The sequence below is a fragment of the Cheilinus undulatus genome, linkage group 16 (assembly GCF_018320785.1).
Source record: "Cheilinus undulatus linkage group 16, ASM1832078v1, whole genome shotgun sequence".
Taxonomy (NCBI): domain Eukaryota; kingdom Metazoa; phylum Chordata; class Actinopteri; order Labriformes; family Labridae; genus Cheilinus; species Cheilinus undulatus.
In genome coordinates, this window is record NC_054880.1 from 36,168,226 (window position 1) to 36,188,363 (window position 20,138).

Here is a 20,138-nt window from a genome sequence, read left to right on the forward strand (position 1 = left end):
GCATAAGATCATTTGTGTCAATAACAACAATAACATCATTATTTTTTTTTTTTTAGAAAAAGGACAAGAACAAACGATGGAAACGCTAATTTCCCTGGATTTGACTGGGCCAACATCCATGTAGTCATATCTGAAATAAACATAAAAATGGCACAAAAGCTGTGGTTTGTTGTTTGTGTTTTAGCAGTAAAGGTTCTTTAAGCAAGGTCTGGTACGATATTCAGCTGTAGGCTAATGGACGCAGAGGTAAAGAGGGAACAGGGGTCTGACGCTACATTCATTTATACTAGTAGAGGAGTAAAATATTCTAAAATGAATTTTAACAAAGGAACAAAGACAGTTATACATTCTGCTATAGGCTGGTTTTTTTTTGACAGAATGGGTCTCAATACATTACACAATGGTAAACTCTTTTCTCTCCAATATTAATGGCACAAAATTCTGAAAACAAGCATTTACTTTACAATTATGGTCTTATCGATTTACACTATTTGTTTAAGCACTAAGTGAAAGTAAGAAACAGATGATAACTGGTGAATATGATGGCCTAAATTTTGTCATTAAGGAAAAACTAGTCTTTTACACAAATGACTGCATCTATGTGACATGGCATGGCGGCAATCAGTCTGTGACTTATCTGACTTTTCTTTATTGAGCTCTTATCAAGCGGCAACATCCGGTCTTCAGAAATGAAGCCAATGTGGAAGTGCAAAAAATTGCAATACAGCGAGTGTCCACTTGAGGCTGGCTGCAGGAACACCAGAAGTCCTGTCTGGACACCTGTTGAACAGCTGGTTTTTACACTAGAAATAAACTGGTTTACAGCCTGGTTCAAAAAAACAAACGTGCCTCATGAGCCAATGTCTTCATGTGCTTTCACTGTACGGGGGTGAATTTTTTTGTACCACAATGGTTTAAATTATATTTAGGATAAACCTCACTGCAGACTGATTGGGGCATCTCATTTGATTGACAGATGCTACGTTTCTGTTAACCAGAATACTAGCTAGCTAGCTGACAGGAAGTTGTGCTTAGTGGGCGGGCTGTTAGGGTGATCCAAAGTCCATTGAGACCACGATTTCAATATGGAGGCCTCCGGATTGGCTTCAAGAGCAGTTTGAGTCTGCCTTTTGTAAGCAGGTGGCTGACGTCACACAGGGTTTATCCAATTTTTTTCTACAGTCTATGGGTCTTAAACAGTGTTAAAATTACCTGACACTACCTGGCAGTGATGATAAGGTCAGGAATAAATCATCAAAGAAAGCTGGGTCATCAGTAGGACTGTGTACCTTCACCAAGTTGAGTTTACTTTTACTAGGATGTTTAGCTAACCTGACGTAACACCTGATGTGTTACACACATCCATCTGGGAAACCTTCCATAGACGTCATTTGGGAAAATGGCGGACAAGGCCTTTTAAAAAAACTCGGAGGGTGATTGGATGAACGTGCTGTATGTCACATCTTCACGGGCCAATCAGAGCAACAAAACATATGATGTCGTAGCCTCAAACCAAGGAGCACCGCTACCAACGAGTAGGCTAAATTCCATAGAGAGCAGCATAACACGAAACATGGCGACTGTAGACATGTCAGTACACGACTTTTGTTCTTTTTTAAAAGAAAACAACTCACTGCTGTTCTCTGTTCTTTTAACAAAGAAATATCAAGTTCTGATTAAACTTATGCTTTAGCAGCATACACGTCAACCTCTGTTGCCGTGATTGCGCCCACCTCTTGTTGCTGCTTGCTTACGTCACAACTCTGCTGCGCCTGAAAGTGCCCCTTGTTTCTAACTGGACCTGTGAGCTTTGCGAAATGGATTTACCAGTAAGAAACATGGAAACATGTCAATCCCTCTGCTTTGCAAGGTGAATGTTTAGCCTCTATTTATTTATTTCTATATCATAAACTGACCTCTCTGTCTCTCTTTCTTTTTTCCCTGATTCTGTTGTCTAGTCTATGATACCTCCAATTTACTTGGATAGTAAGACACAAAGACAAAAAACAATATCTACAAGAAGCATCAAGGTAAGAGGTTTAAGCAAAAAAGTATGTGATCTATTTACATAAAGGTATAATACAGCATCCCAAGTCAGTTTTTATAATGTCATATTGTATGATAGTTCAAATTATAGAAAAATATCTGTCCTGCTGGGTTCAAAATGAGTGTGCTGTAGCTTGACACTAGCCAAGCCAGGTCACGAACCTGCAACCCCTGATGTAAAATAGCCCACTATCATTTGGCTGCATCTATATCTATTACACCACCATTTCACACAAATGGTATAGCGCCAGTGTTTATATTCTATGTTGTTCTAAAGTGTAAGACAGCTCTTTCAATATAGTGCTGCTGTGGATTGGACCGATCCCAAATGACTGATGTCACTCAGCCTTCGTCCATGTTTTCTAGTCAATACATGAAGCCCACCGGAGAGATCAATAATGAAAATAAAACGGAACAAAAGTGAATCAGTTTCATGAAAAACAACTTTAATGAGCTGAGTTTAATCTTCAGATTTCTCAACTCTGACAACAGCGCACAAATATTTCACAAATAAAACAGACTGAGGCACCGACTTTGTCTCTGCTCGTGTCTGTAAACAAAAGCTACTCAACAGTTTCACACTCAAAGATTTAAACAGTTGCTCCTGAACATTTTATGCCAGTGTTACAAATTTTTGTTTGTGTTTTTTTTGGTGAGTTCAGTTGTGACCGGATGCTGCAGGACCTGACTGAGCTGCTCCTGTCCCGTCAGGCTGTGAGGATGGATCTGCAAAATTAACAAAAGATTTCATAATAACAACAGACACCGACTTTAACAGAATAAAAAACAGCATTCTGATCTCAAAGCTTAAGGAAAGAATACTCACACATGCCATTGGGCGCTCCAGGATGTCGAGTGGCCATTGGCTGGCTGTTTCCTCCCCCAGGTATAACCCTGTTTGGCACAGCCTGGCCTGAGAGGGGAACAGGATTTTAATTATTGAGAAAACTACAAAAGTTAAGCATGAGAAGTTAAAATAAGAAAACAAAAGATCAGACTCTGAATGCATTTTACTTTTTAAAAATGTGTACTCTAGCTGTAAGAAAGGGTAATGCCCTGGTGTATACGTGTGTCATGTTGTATTTGGCGTTCACTTCCTGACCTGAGAGCTGTGCGGTGTAACCCGGCTGCCCCTGCTGCTCCCTCTGCTGGCGAACCTTCATCTCCACCTGTTTCAGCTGCTCTGTGTGGAACGCCTGTCGCTCTGACAGGAGCTGCTGCCGCTGCTGCTCCAGCTGCATCACAAACAAACAGACACAGAGTTTAAGTGTTAATGCTTTCCCTTAAAGGTACAGTATGGAGACTTTCTGCACTGAAATGTTTACATTAATCAAAAATGACTACTCCTATGTGATAGATATTTTCTGTTGCGTACTTTCTAATATTTCCAACTGTTTATGTTTGTAACAGATACATATCTGGTTTAGAACCACATACGAAAAGTGGTCGGAATCTGATTCAAAAAGGTCAGTTCAATGTGACTTGCGCTGTTCACACCAGTGCTAATTTTGTCAGCTTTTATAAATTTTAGTCTTAGTCTTCAGATGAAATGTCTTTTAGTTTTAGTCGCACTTTAGTCATTTCTATCCTTTAGTTTTAGTCAACGAAAACTCAAAAACATTTTAGTCTAGTTTTAGTCGATAAAAAGTCCTAACATTTTAGTCTTTACTTTTAGTCCAAGCATTTATTCTCTTGCTTAAATCTGGTACCAAGTCATGGGCTGAGAGGCAGAATAGCTATGGCTGCATTGCTTTATGACAGATTTACCAACAGTGGAGAAAAAATCTCAGATTCTGAATGTCCAATGAAAACTATATTATATTTTAGTCTAGTTCTGGTCATCTTGATGAAAACTTAACTTACTTTTTGTCAGTTTTAGTCATCATATCTATTTTTGTTAGTCTTAGTCTAATTCTTGTCATGGAAAAAAAACTTGTTGACAAACATTTTTAGTCATAGTTTTTAGCAGCAAAATTAACACTGGCTAACATTGTCAGAAAAAAATCAGATAATGAGTCACATGTGAGCAAAAAATCAGATTCAGGTCACTTCTAACAGCAGTGTGAACAACGCCTAAATGTAGGAAACAAATTGACTAATGTGACTTACAAGGGATCATTCCTGAATAAAGTGCCTTCGTTTTCATTTTCAAAAACATAACGTTTAATTTTTGTTTTCAAGCAGGACTTAAAAGAGACAAAAGTTGTCACAAAAGAGCTGCATGTGGCTCGAGCGACAGGTTAAGTACCCTTGTATTAGCCCATCATTAAAGGAGCTCTGTCTTCACTTTTAGAGCATCTTCAAAGACAGACAGTGGCACTGCTGCTGGAAACGGACACACACTCTTAAAAGGGACATATTATGCAAAAATCCCTTTTTCAGGCTTTTCTAACAAAAATATGTGACCCTGGCTGGTCCACAATCCCATCAAGTCCCTTCCACCCTCTCTTTTTCTACCTTTCAGAAAATGTCTGATGAAATAAGCTGTTCCCAGATTTTCTCCTCATGATGTCATTTGGGGAGTAAGCAGCCGCCCCCAGGTTTGGTTGGCCCTCCCCACTTGGAAGAGAGTTCCACCCTCCTCTCCCGGTCTTGCTGGATAGCTCAGTGGGTCACCCTGCTGACTTTGATCTGGGAGATTGATGGTTCAAACCCTAGTCAGGTCCTTAATTTGGATAAAAATGTCTATAACTTTGTAACATCAGGAGTGCCACATCCATTTCCTGAGAGGGGTGTGGTCAGGGGCGGAGTCAGACAGCTCATTAACAATTAAAGCAACAGACAAAAACAGCCCGTCCTGAGCAGGGCTGAAACAGAGGGGTTTTTAGACACCCAAAAATCCTATTCTAGAGTGGTTTTTCAGCAATATACTTCACAGGCATGTTTTGGGGACTTCTGGGACCAATATAAACTTGTCTTAAAAGGGTAAAATATGTCCCCTTTAAGGCTTTTGTTATGAGCATGTACTCATTACATGTCTATAATTAAAGCAATGCCATGGCTGTTTTTAAAATCCCTTCGATATGGCATTACTGTATTACTGTCCATTCCTAGTACTTTAAGTCAAGAAATTTAATCAGATATGATGCATTTAACATTCAACTCCTGAAGGAAATCTGTAAGGAGCTTCTGAAAGTTACGGCACTTGATTTTACGGTTAAAAAACTTCAAATGCTTATGCTGTCATAGTGATGGGTCAAAGTGGGTTTTATCCCTGGATTCTGAAATGCATTTATTGCATTTGTTTTGCACCAAAACAACTTCTTGATAGATAAAAGGCCACACCCAATACTGCTGAGTGCATGCAAGTTTTAAGGAAGTATTATAGGTTTATGTGTTTGTATTTGACCTAGTAATAGCATCTGGCTCACTGTCAGCCCACTCAACACTTGCCTAACCCAGGCCTGGTCCAGCTCATGACATCTGGTTCACATGACACCTTCAACCTCATCACTCAGTACCCTCTGAAACCTCCCTTTTATTCCATCCCCCTGATTTTTAATGAATTTGCATCATTTACATAGTTCACATCTAAAAGGCAGAAATTTGTCAAGTCATATTTCTGTATTGTGTCCACTCACAGCCTCTTTTTCACGGTCCATGATGGTCTCCAGCTCTTCAAAGTGCCTCAGTTTGATCTCCAGCTTCTTCATCTGTGTCTCCACCAGCAGAGCCACCAGGGACTTAATCTTCCTCTCTTCTACTGCAGCCAAGTGCTGCCAACACAAGAGCACAAAGATGGGCAAAGTCAGAAGTACAGAAGACACCACAAAAGAGTGAAACTGGGAAGTAATTACAGGTGACAGGAAGGAAGGGAAAGGAAAAGGATTGAGAAGGTAAAGATTAAATAAGGAAAACTCAAAGGAAGATAAGAGGAGGATGAAATAAATTGGGTGTAACCAAGCATGGCAGGGACGGAGAAAGAAAATAAATTAGGGCTTTGAGTAGAAGCAAACAACCAAATCAATCACAAGCAATGGGTGGGACAAATATTAATCTGACTGCAACTTCTTTTCAATTAGACTTTCAAAGTGATCACACTACCAAAGGTTTATAATAATGCCAGAACTATCTTCTTCAGGGGCAATGGTGTTAATTGTTAACGCTACATTCAGTCAGCCTAATTATAGACAAAGAAACTGATAAAAGAAGGAAAAATTAAAAAAATAAATTTGATTGCTAACTTAAATAAGTGTAGAAAATACAGATGAGGATGAAATCATTAGCCCCCTATGAAAATGCAATTTCTTTAAAAAGTATTTCTCAAGTGCTGTTAAACAGAGCAAGACATTTTTAGCACAGCTTTCCAAACAACCTAGTTTTATTTTGGATGCTAACATTATTTTACTTTGCACACAGAAAAAAAAAATCACAAAAACTACCAGGGTCTAAATGATGATCCCCCTGGTGCTAAGAGTCAGCTGTGTCTCCTTTTTGCTGGATAACAGCCTGCAGTCGATTGTTGTAGTTTCCAATAAGTCTCAGACTCGTCTCGTGAGAATTCCCAGCCCATTCTTCTTTGGTCTATCTCTCAAGCTCCTCCAGATCTGATGGTCTTCTGGCATGGTCCTTTGTCCTGGTCCTGGGCTTTGGCCAGGCCAATCAGTAAGTTTCACTTTGGTCTTCTGGAGGTAGTTCTTCACCTGGAGCCACGGATGTTTTGGGTCATTGTTGTGTTAAAGACAAAGAGATGACCCCAGACCCAGTTTTTCTGTAGACTGCTTGGGGTTTTATTGCTAAATCTCCCCATATCCTTCTTCTTCATGATTCCTTCCACCCTTTCCAGATTCCCAGTTCCAGACTTACTGAAGCATCCCAACAGCATAATACTCCTGCTGCTGTGTCTCACTGTGAGGATGGTGCTCTCCCTTCTTTCTCCAAACATAAATGTCTCTATGGCCAAAGAGCTCTAGTTTGGTCACATCTGACCAAAGGACATTCTTCCAGTATCAGAATCTTTCTCCAGCTTGTCCTTAGCAGACTTCAGTCTGGCTGAAAGGTGTCTCTTCTGCAGAAGTGGACTTCTTATTGGTCCATTCCTGTGCAGGGCTCTAGTGATGGTCTTCTGTGAGACTAAAATTCCTAACTCTGCTAAGTCCTTCACTAGAGTCTTGGCAGTTGTTCTGGGGTCTTTAGACACATCTCTCACTAGTTTTCTTCCCAGAGTCTTTGAAATCTTTCTCTCCCTACCTCAGCCAGGCTTGTTCTGGACTGTGTGGCTCTCTTTGAATTTCTTGATAATCCTTCTCACTCCAGTTCTTGACACTTGACATGATGACTTTGTAGATCCTTCTCCTGCTTTGTGAGCCTCAAAAATTATTTTTATAAAGTCTAAATTGATTTCTTTGGTTTCTACCATGATGCTTTCTTCAGTGACAGCTGAAGCTCTTACTGATGTTATTAAACTTGGTTATTAGCGTAAATGTGATATTAACCCTCAGTTTAACTTAATTTTACAAGCTTTGACCATTACAAAGTGAAAGCAAATCATTGCAGCGCAGTGGATTGTGCTATATATCAACAAAAAGGTCAGTTCTAGAGGGGGTCATCATTTTGTTTTTGGTTTTTGTGAAATAATTTCGTTTCTGTGTGCAAAGTAAAAAAATGTTAGCATCTAAAATTAAACTAAGATGTTTGGAATATCTGTGTCAAAAGTATTTGCTCTGTTTAACAGCACTTGGGAAATACTTTTTAAAAAATACAATTCTTCATAGTGTATTAATTTTGTCCTCATCTGTATAGAGTGAGCTATCTAATGTGCAAATACAGTGCAGTCATCAGCACGAACACATTAAACTCGAAAACATTATTTCAGACACTACTGTGGGCGTGAACAATGACAACTACCTTTCATAATGCACTGTGAGATACAACAAGTGCACTCTTAAGGGTATGACAATGCTCACTCAATTGAGACACCACTACAAAATGGCATATTCACTATATGAAGTGAACAGGATGTGGTTTCATGGTTTCTGACACAGCATGAGCTAGAGCCTGCCTTGGTTGCTATGCATCCTTTGACACAACTGAAAAAAGCATTCCTTGACAACCCGATCTTGAATTTCTGCTTCTTTGATTGGTTTGTCTTGGCGCAGAGGGGGCGGGGCTTACCTTGGCCTTTGTGGCAGCAGAGGCTAGAGCAGCTGCAGCTGCCTTGGAAACGTTGGCCTCCACCAGATCCTGCTCCATCACCCCCCTCTCGTCCCCGTCAGCCTCCCGCCGCCCTATGCTGTCCTCGTCATCCCCCCTCCCTAGATCAGAGGAAGATTCACAGACATGCACGCTTACTCACATAGAATAAATACATAATAAGAACTTTAAAACCTTTCATTTTTACATACCGTCTCTCTCCTCCCCAAGAAGATTTTCAGCATTTTCTCTTTTCACTCCCTCAACTTTGGCACCGCTGGGCTCCAACTTTAGCCCATCTGACCTTAAAGAGCCCTGAAACAGACACAGATGTCAAAAACACTCAAACTCAGACTCAAAAGTCAGCAGGAGACACAGTTCCTAATGGATCATTTCTGTTTCACCTGATGAGAGGTGGAGTTCGTCTCCATTTTTTCAGCATCCATCATTTCTAAGAGAAAGAATAAAACAGAAAAAAGCCTGTAAATGGAACAACACATGCACTGAATACTGAATGATTTATTCTGCTACAATCTTACCAGATTTTTCAGGCTGATTTGTTATTTCAGAGATCTTAACCCCAGACTCCTCCTGGGTTCTGGAAAATTCCTCTAAAGACAAAGACGTTTAATTAATACAAACACAATATTCAGATAGTTAACTATCTCCAAATTTACCATATAGCAATGAAAAACCTACACGTTTCTAGGTTCACTCACCCAGTGCGGCCTTAGCTGCAGACGACGCCACCCGTGGGTCCACCACAGATGCGAGGAAGGCTACGGTGCTCATGACAGGGTTTTCTGATTGGCTGAAAGGCACAGGCTGGTATGCCAGCGGGCCGAGGGAGGCAGAGGAGTCTTCCAGGTAGGGGTCTTCTATCGGCAGACGGAGGAAGTGGAGGATACATTCGTCCTGCGTCCTTGAACCTACGTGCTCGGACACTTTGTTCCAGTCGTCTCTGTAGACCTCTAAGGCCTGAGAGGGGCACAAAGGAGAAAGATGAGCAAGGCTGAGAATAAGCAGCAACATTTCAGAGCTTTAGAGAAACATTTTCATAAATGAAAAATAAAATATCACCCCTTTAAGAGGGCTGTGAGTCATGTGTAAAATCTATGATTATCTTACCTCTAATAACAAGAGTGTCTCTTGTTCTGTCCATTCCCTTCCTGCACTTGCCCCTTTACTCTGAATCATTGAGACAAACCAGGAAAGTAATTTTAGAATAATTAAAAAACACATTTTCAAAACCAAAACTACCTTTCAAACAAGCATAGCCAGGCCTCACTACCACCTCCTTCACAACAAATCAGGACCATGAACAAATGCTTTTGACGAAAAAGAGGCAGTTTGGACTTGGAATGTCATAAAAGATGTGATGCAACAAAGAAAAATATCCTTCAGAATAAAAGCATATCACAGACTTCTTGTCACATTATTCTTCCAGGCAAACATGTGCAACCCACTGAAAATAACTCTGTGACCCACTTTTAGGTCCTGACCCACCAGTTAAGAACCAACGGTTTAAGCAATAGACACTCAAATAGAAAAATTACAGAAAAAATTTGATAAGATTGTAAATTATTTGGGGAACAAAATACAGTTTCAAGTCTGTGTAAAGCAATAAAAATATTTTTTAAACTTGTTATACGATAGAAGGTAGTGTTATGAACCAGCTGAATTTAAATGTGAAAAATAATTCTTAATAATGTTTCAAAGCTAGATAAATTGCACAATCTATTGTACTATCAAAAAACATAAATGTGTTTTGAATGCACTGAAACTAAGCCCATGTTGACAGTCAAAAGATGTTTCCCCTTTAAACTGTACAAAAACTGATTAACGTTCTTTATATCCTGGGTTTTAGGGAGGATGCACTTGCAAAATATATTTGCAGCACATCTAGCTAGCACAACTGTAGCCTGCAAGACTGAAACTTGTAGTACCTAAGGATCAAGCTGGAGGAGGGCAGGATTATAACCCAGGTTTAGTTGTACTGAAAGTTGATAGTAATGGCTGCTGCCAGTGCAGCGATTAGCACAAATTTAGCTATAGTATAGCAGCAGTTTTATCAGAACTGGACCACAATTTTTATGAATAAAGAGGAAAGAAACAGCACTGGGAGCTTTTTATGATGTTTTCACTCTTCTCCCACCCTCCTTCAGCATCAGTTTGTGATTGTTACAGGTGGGGTTTGCCAGTGTAGCCAATAACTGTGGAAGCTATTAGCTGAGATGTAGATGTAGTATATCAGAAGTTTAATCAGAACTGGGTAGTTCTTTACTGGAACAAGAGACACACACCAAAAGCTTCTCTTGACAGAGAAGATGTTATTACACGACCATAGACCCCATTCGGCAAGAGTTTTGTTCACAGAGAAGCTCTACCGGTCACACACTATTTGAGGATTAGCCTATAGATCTAAGGTTAGTACAGGAGCTGCCTGACAACCAGCGTTAATTTCATCGACTAAAACTATGACTAAGAATGTTCATCGACAGCCTTTTATTCCATGACAAAAACTAGACTAAGACAAACAAAAATAGATCTGTGATGACTAAAACTGAAAAAAAAACTAAGTTTAGTTTCTGTCAAGATGACTAAAACTACACTAAAATGTGATGTGGTTTTCATCAGACAGTCAAAATCCATGATATTTCTCCACTGTGGGTAAATCTGTCAAAAAAGCAATGCAGCAGCAATTCTACCTCTCAGCTGTAAAAGCAGGGATCCCAGGTTTGGCAAGGTACATAGAACACTCTACCATGATTTGGTAGCAGATTCAGGCAAGAAAAAAATACTTGGACTAAAAGTAAAGACTAAAATGTAAGGACTTTTTATGGACTAAAACTAGACTAAAACTAAAAAGGATAGAATTGACTAAAATGTGACTAAAACTAAAATGCATTTCATCTGAAGACCAAAACTAAAACTAAAATTAAAAATAGCTGCAAAAATTAAGACTGCTGACAACCTCGTTTTGTCTTGTTTTCTCAGATTGGCCTGTCATGAATGTGACAAACGGATCGTTTATCCATCACCTTCTGAGAAGTCTTTTGAAAAGTACTGCCCTTCTCGAACACTTTGAGAGCTTTCCCAGATTAATGTAAAATATTTCCATGAAATTGAGATATGAAACAGTATTTCTGGCATGCCAGGTAAGCAGGATTGTACATAAGAAAGCCTAGCTTATCAGTGGGGTCCCCTTTGGAGCCACGCAAAAAAACCTGGTGGAAAACTAAAACAGTCTAAATGCATTCTTCAGTCAAACATAGCTCTTAGCTGTTTCACGATTTCAGCAACTTTTTTCCCACACAAAAAATACATTTTGAGACCCACTCTGATTTTGCTTTCCCCAGGCTTTAAACTGATATATTAGAAATAGGTTCAGTGTGTTTGTAGAGTAACTGCATGGCACCTTAGGGTGTTTCTTGGCGTAAATGTCAGAGCGCAGGCCGAAGTTCTGGCAGTCTGAAGGCTTCTCTCTGCTCTTTTCCGGGAAATACAACATGTGCTGTGAGGCTGAAACCTGCAGGAAAAGACAGAGCGTCAGAGTTTGTCAGGCAGCACAGCGCATTATACTAACACGTCAAAAATACACGCGAAGAGCTGTTTTCATGCTCTCTGCTCATGTCTTACCTGCAGGGGTTTGTGTTGTAGTGGGGCCAGCCCAGACGGCGTGTCAGCCAGTACGTTAAAATGAGGGGTGGGAGGGGGTCCCATAGGGAGGGGCCTGCTCTCTGCATCCACCTGGTAGTTAATTAAACCCCACTGCTCCAAAAATGCATGAACCCTAGACAACAAAAATAAACATCTCATTTACATGCTTCACAAAAGCACCTCTAAAAATGGAAATAAGTAAATAAATTCTGCAGACATACTTAACACCCCACATGCCATATGTTCCTTAACCAGATTAAATTCCTTTAACATATTCATGCTTTACACCACCCACATTCTACACTCAGTTTAGCAGCAGCAGCAGCAGCAGCGCAGTAGCAAACACCCACATGCCTTTACCTTATGAGAGCACAGACGTCTCCAGTGAGGCTGCGCCTGCAGGAAGTGGAGCTGAGGTATTCCTGGGGGTTCAGGCGGTATGTGTCGATCATGAAGTTACGGTACGCCAGGAAGCTGCAGAGTAAAGAATAAATCGTGTTTAAATGGTGCTTTTTGCATCAGCTGGTGACAGTGAAGGTGTGCAGGACTCACATTTCTGGAGACTTGGACTTGTTCTTTCCATTGAAGAATTCAGGAAGTGCACGTTTCTCTATCGAGTGAATACTGGAACACATATTGAGATGTTTTAGTTGTTAGGCTACAAAGTTGCATGGTAATTATGGAGATAGGGTGTGCATAAACCTCTGAGAGTGTATTTAATCACCTGTTGTTATTAAACCAAGATGTGTAGCTTGGTATTATGATGTGATGAGTTTGTTCTGGGATGCTTTCCTCTGCCTCTGACAGGCGAGGTATCTCCGGTCTCCCCTCCTCATCGTCCTGGATGCAAAGAGACACAGAGCACATTTAATAACGATGAAACTAAGACCCAGATTCAAATATTTTGACTGAAGAAAAACATTTTGATTGAGATAATTGAATATGGCAGGTTTACCCTTCCTGTGAAATCATCTTCCTGATCATCTGCAAATAAAAGGATGAGAGAAGAACAACTTTAGATCACCCTTGTTTATAGAGATTTAACAATATAAAAATTTGGATCATGATTTTACTGACCAAAATGAACAGTTTTCAGTATTATCCCAAGATTTTACTAAGTACTGAAAATGTTAAAAATGTTCTGATACGTCACACTGAAATAATCTCATCAAGTTTAACATAAGTAAAACAGGAAATGAAGTTAGCAACAAAAAGTATGGTGCACATTTTGTCTGCCTAAAATATCAACATGTAAGAAGTAAATGAACCAGGTTTCAGCAATATGGTTGAAAAATTGAATCAGATTTTTATTTACAACAAACTGGATTTTCAATTGTTTGTTTTCAAATGAAAAAGAAAGTACTTAAGCAGTTTTCTTTTATTTTTATTATCAATATGTAACCAAATTAAACACTGAGGCTCTGAAAGTTTTTATCTGCTTAAGAAAGACACTGAAAGTAATGCTAATGTCTCTCCATGATCCATGGAAGTAAACAAGACCATCAGATGAATATTGATTATTACGTATTTTGTATTTGATTGCTCATCATCTCAGAGAACCAGTGTCAGATAAAAAAGTTGGCAAGCAGACTGAAACTACTTTTAATATCAAATCCTACTTAAAGGATTCAGAGTGATTATGATTATTAAAACTGAGAAAGACATTTTTCTTTCTTCAAGAACAATGGAGAGGAGCAATATGTGAGAAAAATATATTATTTTGTTTATAGGGTTCCAAGAATTAACATAAATTAAAGCTTCTTACAGCTGCTTTTACTTTTGGTATTACTGCTGTAAAGACTAACAGAAAATCTGGACAAATATTTGATTTTCCAAAAAACTTGATTTATCGATTTCATCGATTTATTGCCCAGCCCTGAAATGAAATGTGCATTATCAGATACTTTTTTAATAAGATTGTCCAGTTTATTTAATACTTGGATAAGTTTTCAATTTCATGTGCTTTAAACAGTTAAATAAAGAAGGTGCAGGATTTAATTCAATAACTGCTGAAGTGCTAACCTGACACACCAGATTAGTGTTGCATGGATATTTCACTGGGACAGCTTGCTATCAAGGCGTTTGGAAGGGGCAGGGCTTGTATAAAAATTCTCGGAAGGTGATTGGACGAATGCCCTGTCCATCGCATTCATCACAATCAGAGTAAACATGTGACATAGTAACACGCATGTGCAGCTCTGCAACAAACCTTCCAGTAAATGCTACCATAGTTAGGGAACTGTTGATTATGACGTGGATTAAACACCCGGGCAGGTCAGGAGAAGGGCAGAAACTTCTTTTCTAGGAGCTTAGAGTGTGGCTCTTTGCTCTTGTTTCAATAAAGAAATATGGCCCAGTTCTGATTAAACTGCCACTTTTCCAGTGCTACGGCCAAACTAAATGCTCCACCAGCTCCCACTGTATATCCAGACCAACACTACACCCCCTGCCCCACTTCCCCCAAATTTGCAAACTCATGCTACTCGGCAGAAGGGCGGAAACATCCTTTTCGGCATAAAAAGCTTTCAATGTTGTTTCCTGCTCTTTATTGGATAAAGAAATGTGGTCATGTTGTTAAATGAAATGAAACTGTATCACAGTGTTTATGTTCTTCTATGTTATATTGCTGTTAAATGCAGGTTGGTGGTCACATATGGCTATCTTAAGCAAAATATCCAGAACTTGTCATCAGTGTCTGGAATCCTTGACGACTGCTGAGCATTTTGGCCAGAAATTAAAAAAAAAGTCCAACAGAATCTGTGATCAAGACCTGTGGACTGTTTTTGCACACTATCTAGACAGTATTAAGCTAATTAATTAGCATTTTAACAATATTATCAACTGTGATGGAATTGTGCTGAAGATATCCTCAAAACTGCGAAATGTTTCATCCTTGCTTTTGATTTTAACAAAAACATGCTACAGTAACTCTCAAACATTAGTATTAACACGTGTAAACTTACCAAGGTCAGCCATGATCCCTCCTTTGACGGGGGTATTCTCACTGTCCTTCTTCAGGTTGACTACAAAGCGTAAATTACGTAAAGATTAAGAAAATAAATACTCTTATCTGATCGTTCCTAGTCCTGTTTCTGCTGAATCTTACCATTTTTGGGTAGAATAACCTCCTCCATGTTAGGGACAGGTGTAGGGTCCTCCATGTCTTTGGTTAAGTCTTCCTCTGGCTCTTCTTCTGGCTGTCCACGCCCCCTCCTCCTGTGCACACAAACACAAAGAACACTGTTGAGACTGAACACTGATATTTCCAAGCCATGAGTATTCTTTGGTTTCATTGCATTTTCTCACCCCTTCTTTCCTTTCTTCCTGCCTTCAGTGGGAGGAGGAGATGGAGAACGTCTTCTCTTTTTGGAAGGAGTCGTTTTGGACTCCTGTTATACACAGTAAAGGGTTTCACTGAGCGAAACTTTACAGATACAAATTCAATTCTAGTGTTGAAAAGATGATCTATGAATAAACAGTTGAAATAGTCTTCCTTTAAAAGAAAGTTTAAAACCAACCTGGTCATCTTGGAGGTGAATGCGCTGGCGGAGAATGACTGGGACATTCCTCTCATCTACACAGTAGTCCTCCTCGTTCATCCACTCGTTAAAAACATCCGTGTCCAGAACCCAGCCAGCATGGACCTGGAGCACAACACACACTGAGGATTAATGTGGATCATGATGATATACGTCAGCCAGCATCCAAAATAAACACATCATGATACCCTAATACATTGAACTGGGGCTTCAGGCTTTGTTGTGTCAGTGTGGGTATGTTGGTTATGTTATACTGGGTTCATTTTAAACCACTCTGTACTTGGAGCTTTCCACCTGTGATCCAATCAGGAAAATGCATTTGAAAACATGCATTTTCTGCTTCAAAACCATGCTGACTAAATTACTCTCTGGCATAAGGAGCATTAAAGGTATTGACCAGAACAATGCCACTTCACAAAATTCAAAGCAATCCCTTACACACAGAGCTAAATATTAAGTAATGAATGATATGTTTCTATAGTACTCATATAAGACAGTTTCTACAGAATGGCATAAAACGGAGTTGTTTTTTGCTGTACAAACCCGCCAAGGCTTCTCTGCATGTGGCGGCTCTTCAACCTCTCCTTCAACATCACTGGAGGACAGCCAACTGTCATAGCTGTGGAAAAATGACAAGAAACCTCACAGGTAGGGGCTCTGATTTTGTCTGAGCATCTGTAGCTATGTCTACATGGACCACTTGTAATCAGAATAAATGCCTGATCTGAATAAAAATGCTTCACATAAACACTTCATTCAGAATAGAATCCAATGATTCTGCAAAAAAAATGCTCATGTAACTGCAGGTTTTGTGTGTGAGAGCTTGTGTGTTACCTGTCAGGATGCATGCCCCAGTGTACCAAGACATGTTTGTCTTTCCGCATGACAGGGCGCATCCATTCATCTTGAAAAAAGATGTGCAGGAAAAACACATTTAGTAAGAGATGTATGAGATATTTTTTAAAGATTTACAAGATACATGGACGTATTAAACCGACCTTCCTCTTTAGAGGCAGGGGAGGGGTAGATGTGGTGACTGGCGAGCGTTTGGTCCTCTGTGACTGTACCCTGCAGAGGGATCAAATATGACGGACAAAGAATCAGTCAGGGCTCTTTCAGTGTTTCTCAAGCTATAAATACGATCAGTTCCTCTTTCTCTCTATTGCACTTTACCTGATGCTTGGTGATAATGTCTGTAAGCCTGCTTGCTAACTCCTGATCCAGCATAGGGTCCAGATACACCACAGGTAGGGACATACATGTGTTCTAAAAACAAAAATAAAAGCATTTTCATCAGTGGTGTGTCCCCTCTTGGCTGAACTGTGCATTTAAATAACTGCATTTGTAACCTGGGTAAGCGCCCTTTCAATAGCACCAAACATCTCCACGTTCCTTTCAGTTCGGGACAGATTCTGTAAGTCAAACCTCCGCCTGTAAAAGAGGGGAAGGAGCGTAAGATAATATAAACATAACTAAAGTTTAAAGAAAATGCACTGAAGATCTGAACTCACCACCCTTGCTCTGCCTTGAATTTGTGGGCAGTGCCAAGGATGTGGCAGAGTCCACCACCTGGCCGCAGGTCTAGGAAGCATTGTGCCTGCAGAGAAAGCATGAACGGTATGTTTTGTTATCTGTTATGGGGTAGTATTTTGCCAAAATGAGGTCTGTTAACTAGACAGGTGGAAGGAGACTAACTTACAGGCAGTTTGGTGAGAGCAGGGTTTGCAGCTTGTCTACCAAAAGCTTCTTCTTGAAACTGAAGAAGCTGCAGGGTCACTGCAGCGAGAGCCTGACACGATGGAGCATCCACCAGCACATACTAAAAGACAAATATGTAGAGATTTGAATGAGTATGTCATCAGAATTCAACAAAGCATACAGTGTTGTGAGTGAATGAGTAAATGATTTCATTTATTAAGGGGGAAAAAGCCAACCAAACCTAAGTGGTTTGATGTGAAAAAGTAATTGTCTACCCTTGTCATTATGAAATAACTGTGAATAACCATATTTTTTGGAAAGCTGCTTATAATTTCACTTGCCACACCCAGGCCTGATTACTGTTAGCCATGCTGAATCCTGAAATCCCCTAAATAGAAGCTGTCTGACAAAGTAAAGCAGGCTAAAAGATCTCAAAAAGCAACACATCATGGCACAATCTACAGAAATTCAAGAACAGATGAAAAACAAAGTCACTGACATCTATCAGTCTGGAAAGGGTCACAAAGACAATTCAAGGCTTTGGGACTCCAGTAAACCATGGTGAGAGTCATTATCCACAAATGGAGAAAATCTGGAACAATGGTGACCTTCCCAGGAATGGCTGGCTTACCGAAATAACTCCAAGAGTGCACTGATTACTCATCCAGGATGTCGCAAAAGAATCCAGAACATGTCAAGACCTGCAGGCCTCACTTAACTTAGTAAAGATCAGAGTTCATGACTCAACAATGAGAAAGAGAATCGGCAAAAAAATGCATCATGGGAGAGTAGGACAAAAACCACTGCTGACCAGAAAGAACACAAAGGCTCATCTCACATTTGACAAAAAAAAAAAAAAAAAAAAAAAAAAAAATCCTGATGATCCACAAGACTTTGGGGAAAATATTCTGTGGAATGGCCAGACAAAAGTGAACTTTTTGGAAGGTGTGAGTTTCCTTTAGGGATGTCCGATATTGGCTTTTTTTACCGATAACCGATAACCAATATTGTCCAACTCTTAATTCCCGACACCGATATAAACTGATACCGATAATATGCTGGTTTTTTTCCACCAAAACTACTGTAAGGTAACAACATAACATATACCCTGTTGTGAAATTAACACATTATGCCTAATTTAGTCACTTTATTGTGATGCCCCACTGGATGCATTCATAAATGTAACAACAAGGCTTTCAAATGCAAACATTTGATTTCCTTGTGCAAAAATGAGAAACAACTTCAACTTAAGTCATGGAAAAAAATGCCAACATGGCACTGCCATATTTATTATAAAAGACAAGTGCTTCTTTTTTCTTATTTTTTTTCACATGCTTCAAACAACAGCTTGGATCATGCTCTCCCTGAGATAATCCTGACAATACCCGGCCACTACTACTAGGGCAAAATACTTAGTTTTGACTTCTTCACAAATGGCAAAACTACAACAAAAACATTGAAGGCAAACAGCTTCAGTCCAGACTAGAGTAGTACTAGTAATTGTAAACAAAGGAGTAAAAATGTTGGCTGATCTAAACTCAGGGTAAAAGTTTTTTGAAAGTTTTTTTTTTAATGAAAATCCGATACAGATAATTTCCGATAATACATTTTTATGCTATTATCGGCCGATAATATCGGACATCCCTAGTTTCCTTATATCTGGAGTAAAGCTAACACAAAATGTCATTTAATAAATCATCATACCAACAGTCAAACATGTTGGTGATAGTGTGATGGTCTGGGCTGCTATGCTGCATCAGGATCTGGACCACTTCCTGTCAATGGCGACCCATGAATTCTGCTGTCTTGCAGAAAATTCCCGAAGGAGAATGTTGGGCCATTAGTTCATGACCTCAAGCTCAGGGGCACTTGGGTAATGCAGCAGGACAATGATCCCAAACACACCAGCAAGTCCACCTCTGAATGGACTAAAAAAATAAAATAAAGATTTTAGAGCGGCCCAGTCAAAGTCTGGACTTAAATCTTAATGAGATGCTGTGGCATCACCTTAAACAGGGCGGTCATTCTTGAAAGCTGTCCAGTTTTGGTGAATTACAACAATTCTGCAAAGAAGAGTGGGCCAAAATTCCTCAGTGGCGATGAGAAAGACTCATTGCCATTTATCACAAATACTTGCTTGCAGTTGTTGCCGCCAATGGAGGAAGAACCAGTTATTAAGTTAAGGATGCAATGACTTTTTCCACATAAAGCCAGGGAGGTTTGGATGCCATTTCCCTTTTTATAAATGAAGCCATCATTTAAAACTGCATTTTGTATTTACTTGTCTTTGCATATTATCATCTGCTTGATGATCTAAAACAGAGTGTTTCATGAATGTGTGTCAATGTTTGATGTGTTAATTCTACTCCTTTGCAGCAGTCTCACAAAAAAGAAGCAGTTTTACTTGAGCTTTGGCAATTTTCGATAATAATAACGTTCATATAAGCAACGGTGAATTTATCGTTTAGACATCCGCGGTATAGAAAGCGTCGGAAATACTGACAACCTTTATACATCCTTCTGCATTTACACTCATTTCTCACTCTCCTCACATCTTTAATAATTCAGTTAAACTCTAAAAAAAATCACAGTATCTACATTTGTACGAATACCAAATTAGGGTAGCACTCTAAACCAATTAAAATTTAGGAAAGCATTTAAAGATGCTATTCTATCCATTGCTGCATTCTGTTTACAGTCTGAGACACGGGACTAGTTAGCAGGGGGCGGCTAGCTTGTGAGCTAGCCTCCTAGCCAGTTAACTACCTTTTTGTAGTGCTTCCCGATCCACTGTCGCACCACCTCCAGCTGGGCTAAAGTATCCGGACTCTCCCAGAACCTGGCGGACGGACTGCTGTCTTTTTTGCGGTTGGCGGATGCCAACGAAGAGGCTTGACTTGTGCCTGCTATGCCGAGGTTTGCTCCTCCGGACATTGTGGCCATAATAAAAACAGATTATTCACTGACGGGAGAACAAAACTGGCTAGCGCGCTCGCTAGCTTTGTGAGTTCTCGATTTTTCTCGCGAGATGCGGCGTGATTCTGGCATTTCCGAGTAAATGTT

General features: G+C 39.8%; 1 protein-coding gene across 1 annotated transcript; it reads right to left on the reverse strand.

Annotated features, from left to right (window-relative positions):
• Positions 1-2,471: 2,471 nt before the first annotated feature.
• Positions 2,472-20,031, reverse strand: smarcc1b (SWI/SNF related, matrix associated, actin dependent regulator of chromatin, subfamily c, member 1b). The gene is made up of 28 exons (XM_041808411.1): positions 19,842-20,031; positions 17,077-17,196; positions 16,889-16,974; positions 16,727-16,808; positions 16,551-16,643; positions 16,376-16,445; positions 16,212-16,281; positions 15,921-15,996; positions 15,357-15,482; positions 15,145-15,227; positions 14,945-15,054; positions 14,802-14,861; positions 12,794-12,822; positions 12,563-12,678; positions 12,391-12,462; positions 12,199-12,312; positions 11,818-11,971; positions 11,597-11,707; positions 9,307-9,366; positions 8,898-9,156; positions 8,718-8,789; positions 8,583-8,629; positions 8,391-8,493; positions 8,161-8,300; positions 5,628-5,762; positions 3,149-3,281; positions 2,873-2,959; positions 2,472-2,772 (listed from the first exon to the last, which is right to left on the reverse strand). Exons 1-28 carry the CDS (start codon positions 20,016-20,018, stop codon positions 2,705-2,707), a joined length of 2,853 nt encoding a protein of 950 aa, XP_041664345.1. The 5' UTR covers positions 20,019-20,031; the 3' UTR covers positions 2,472-2,704.
• Between the last annotated feature and the right edge of the window lie 107 nt (positions 20,032-20,138).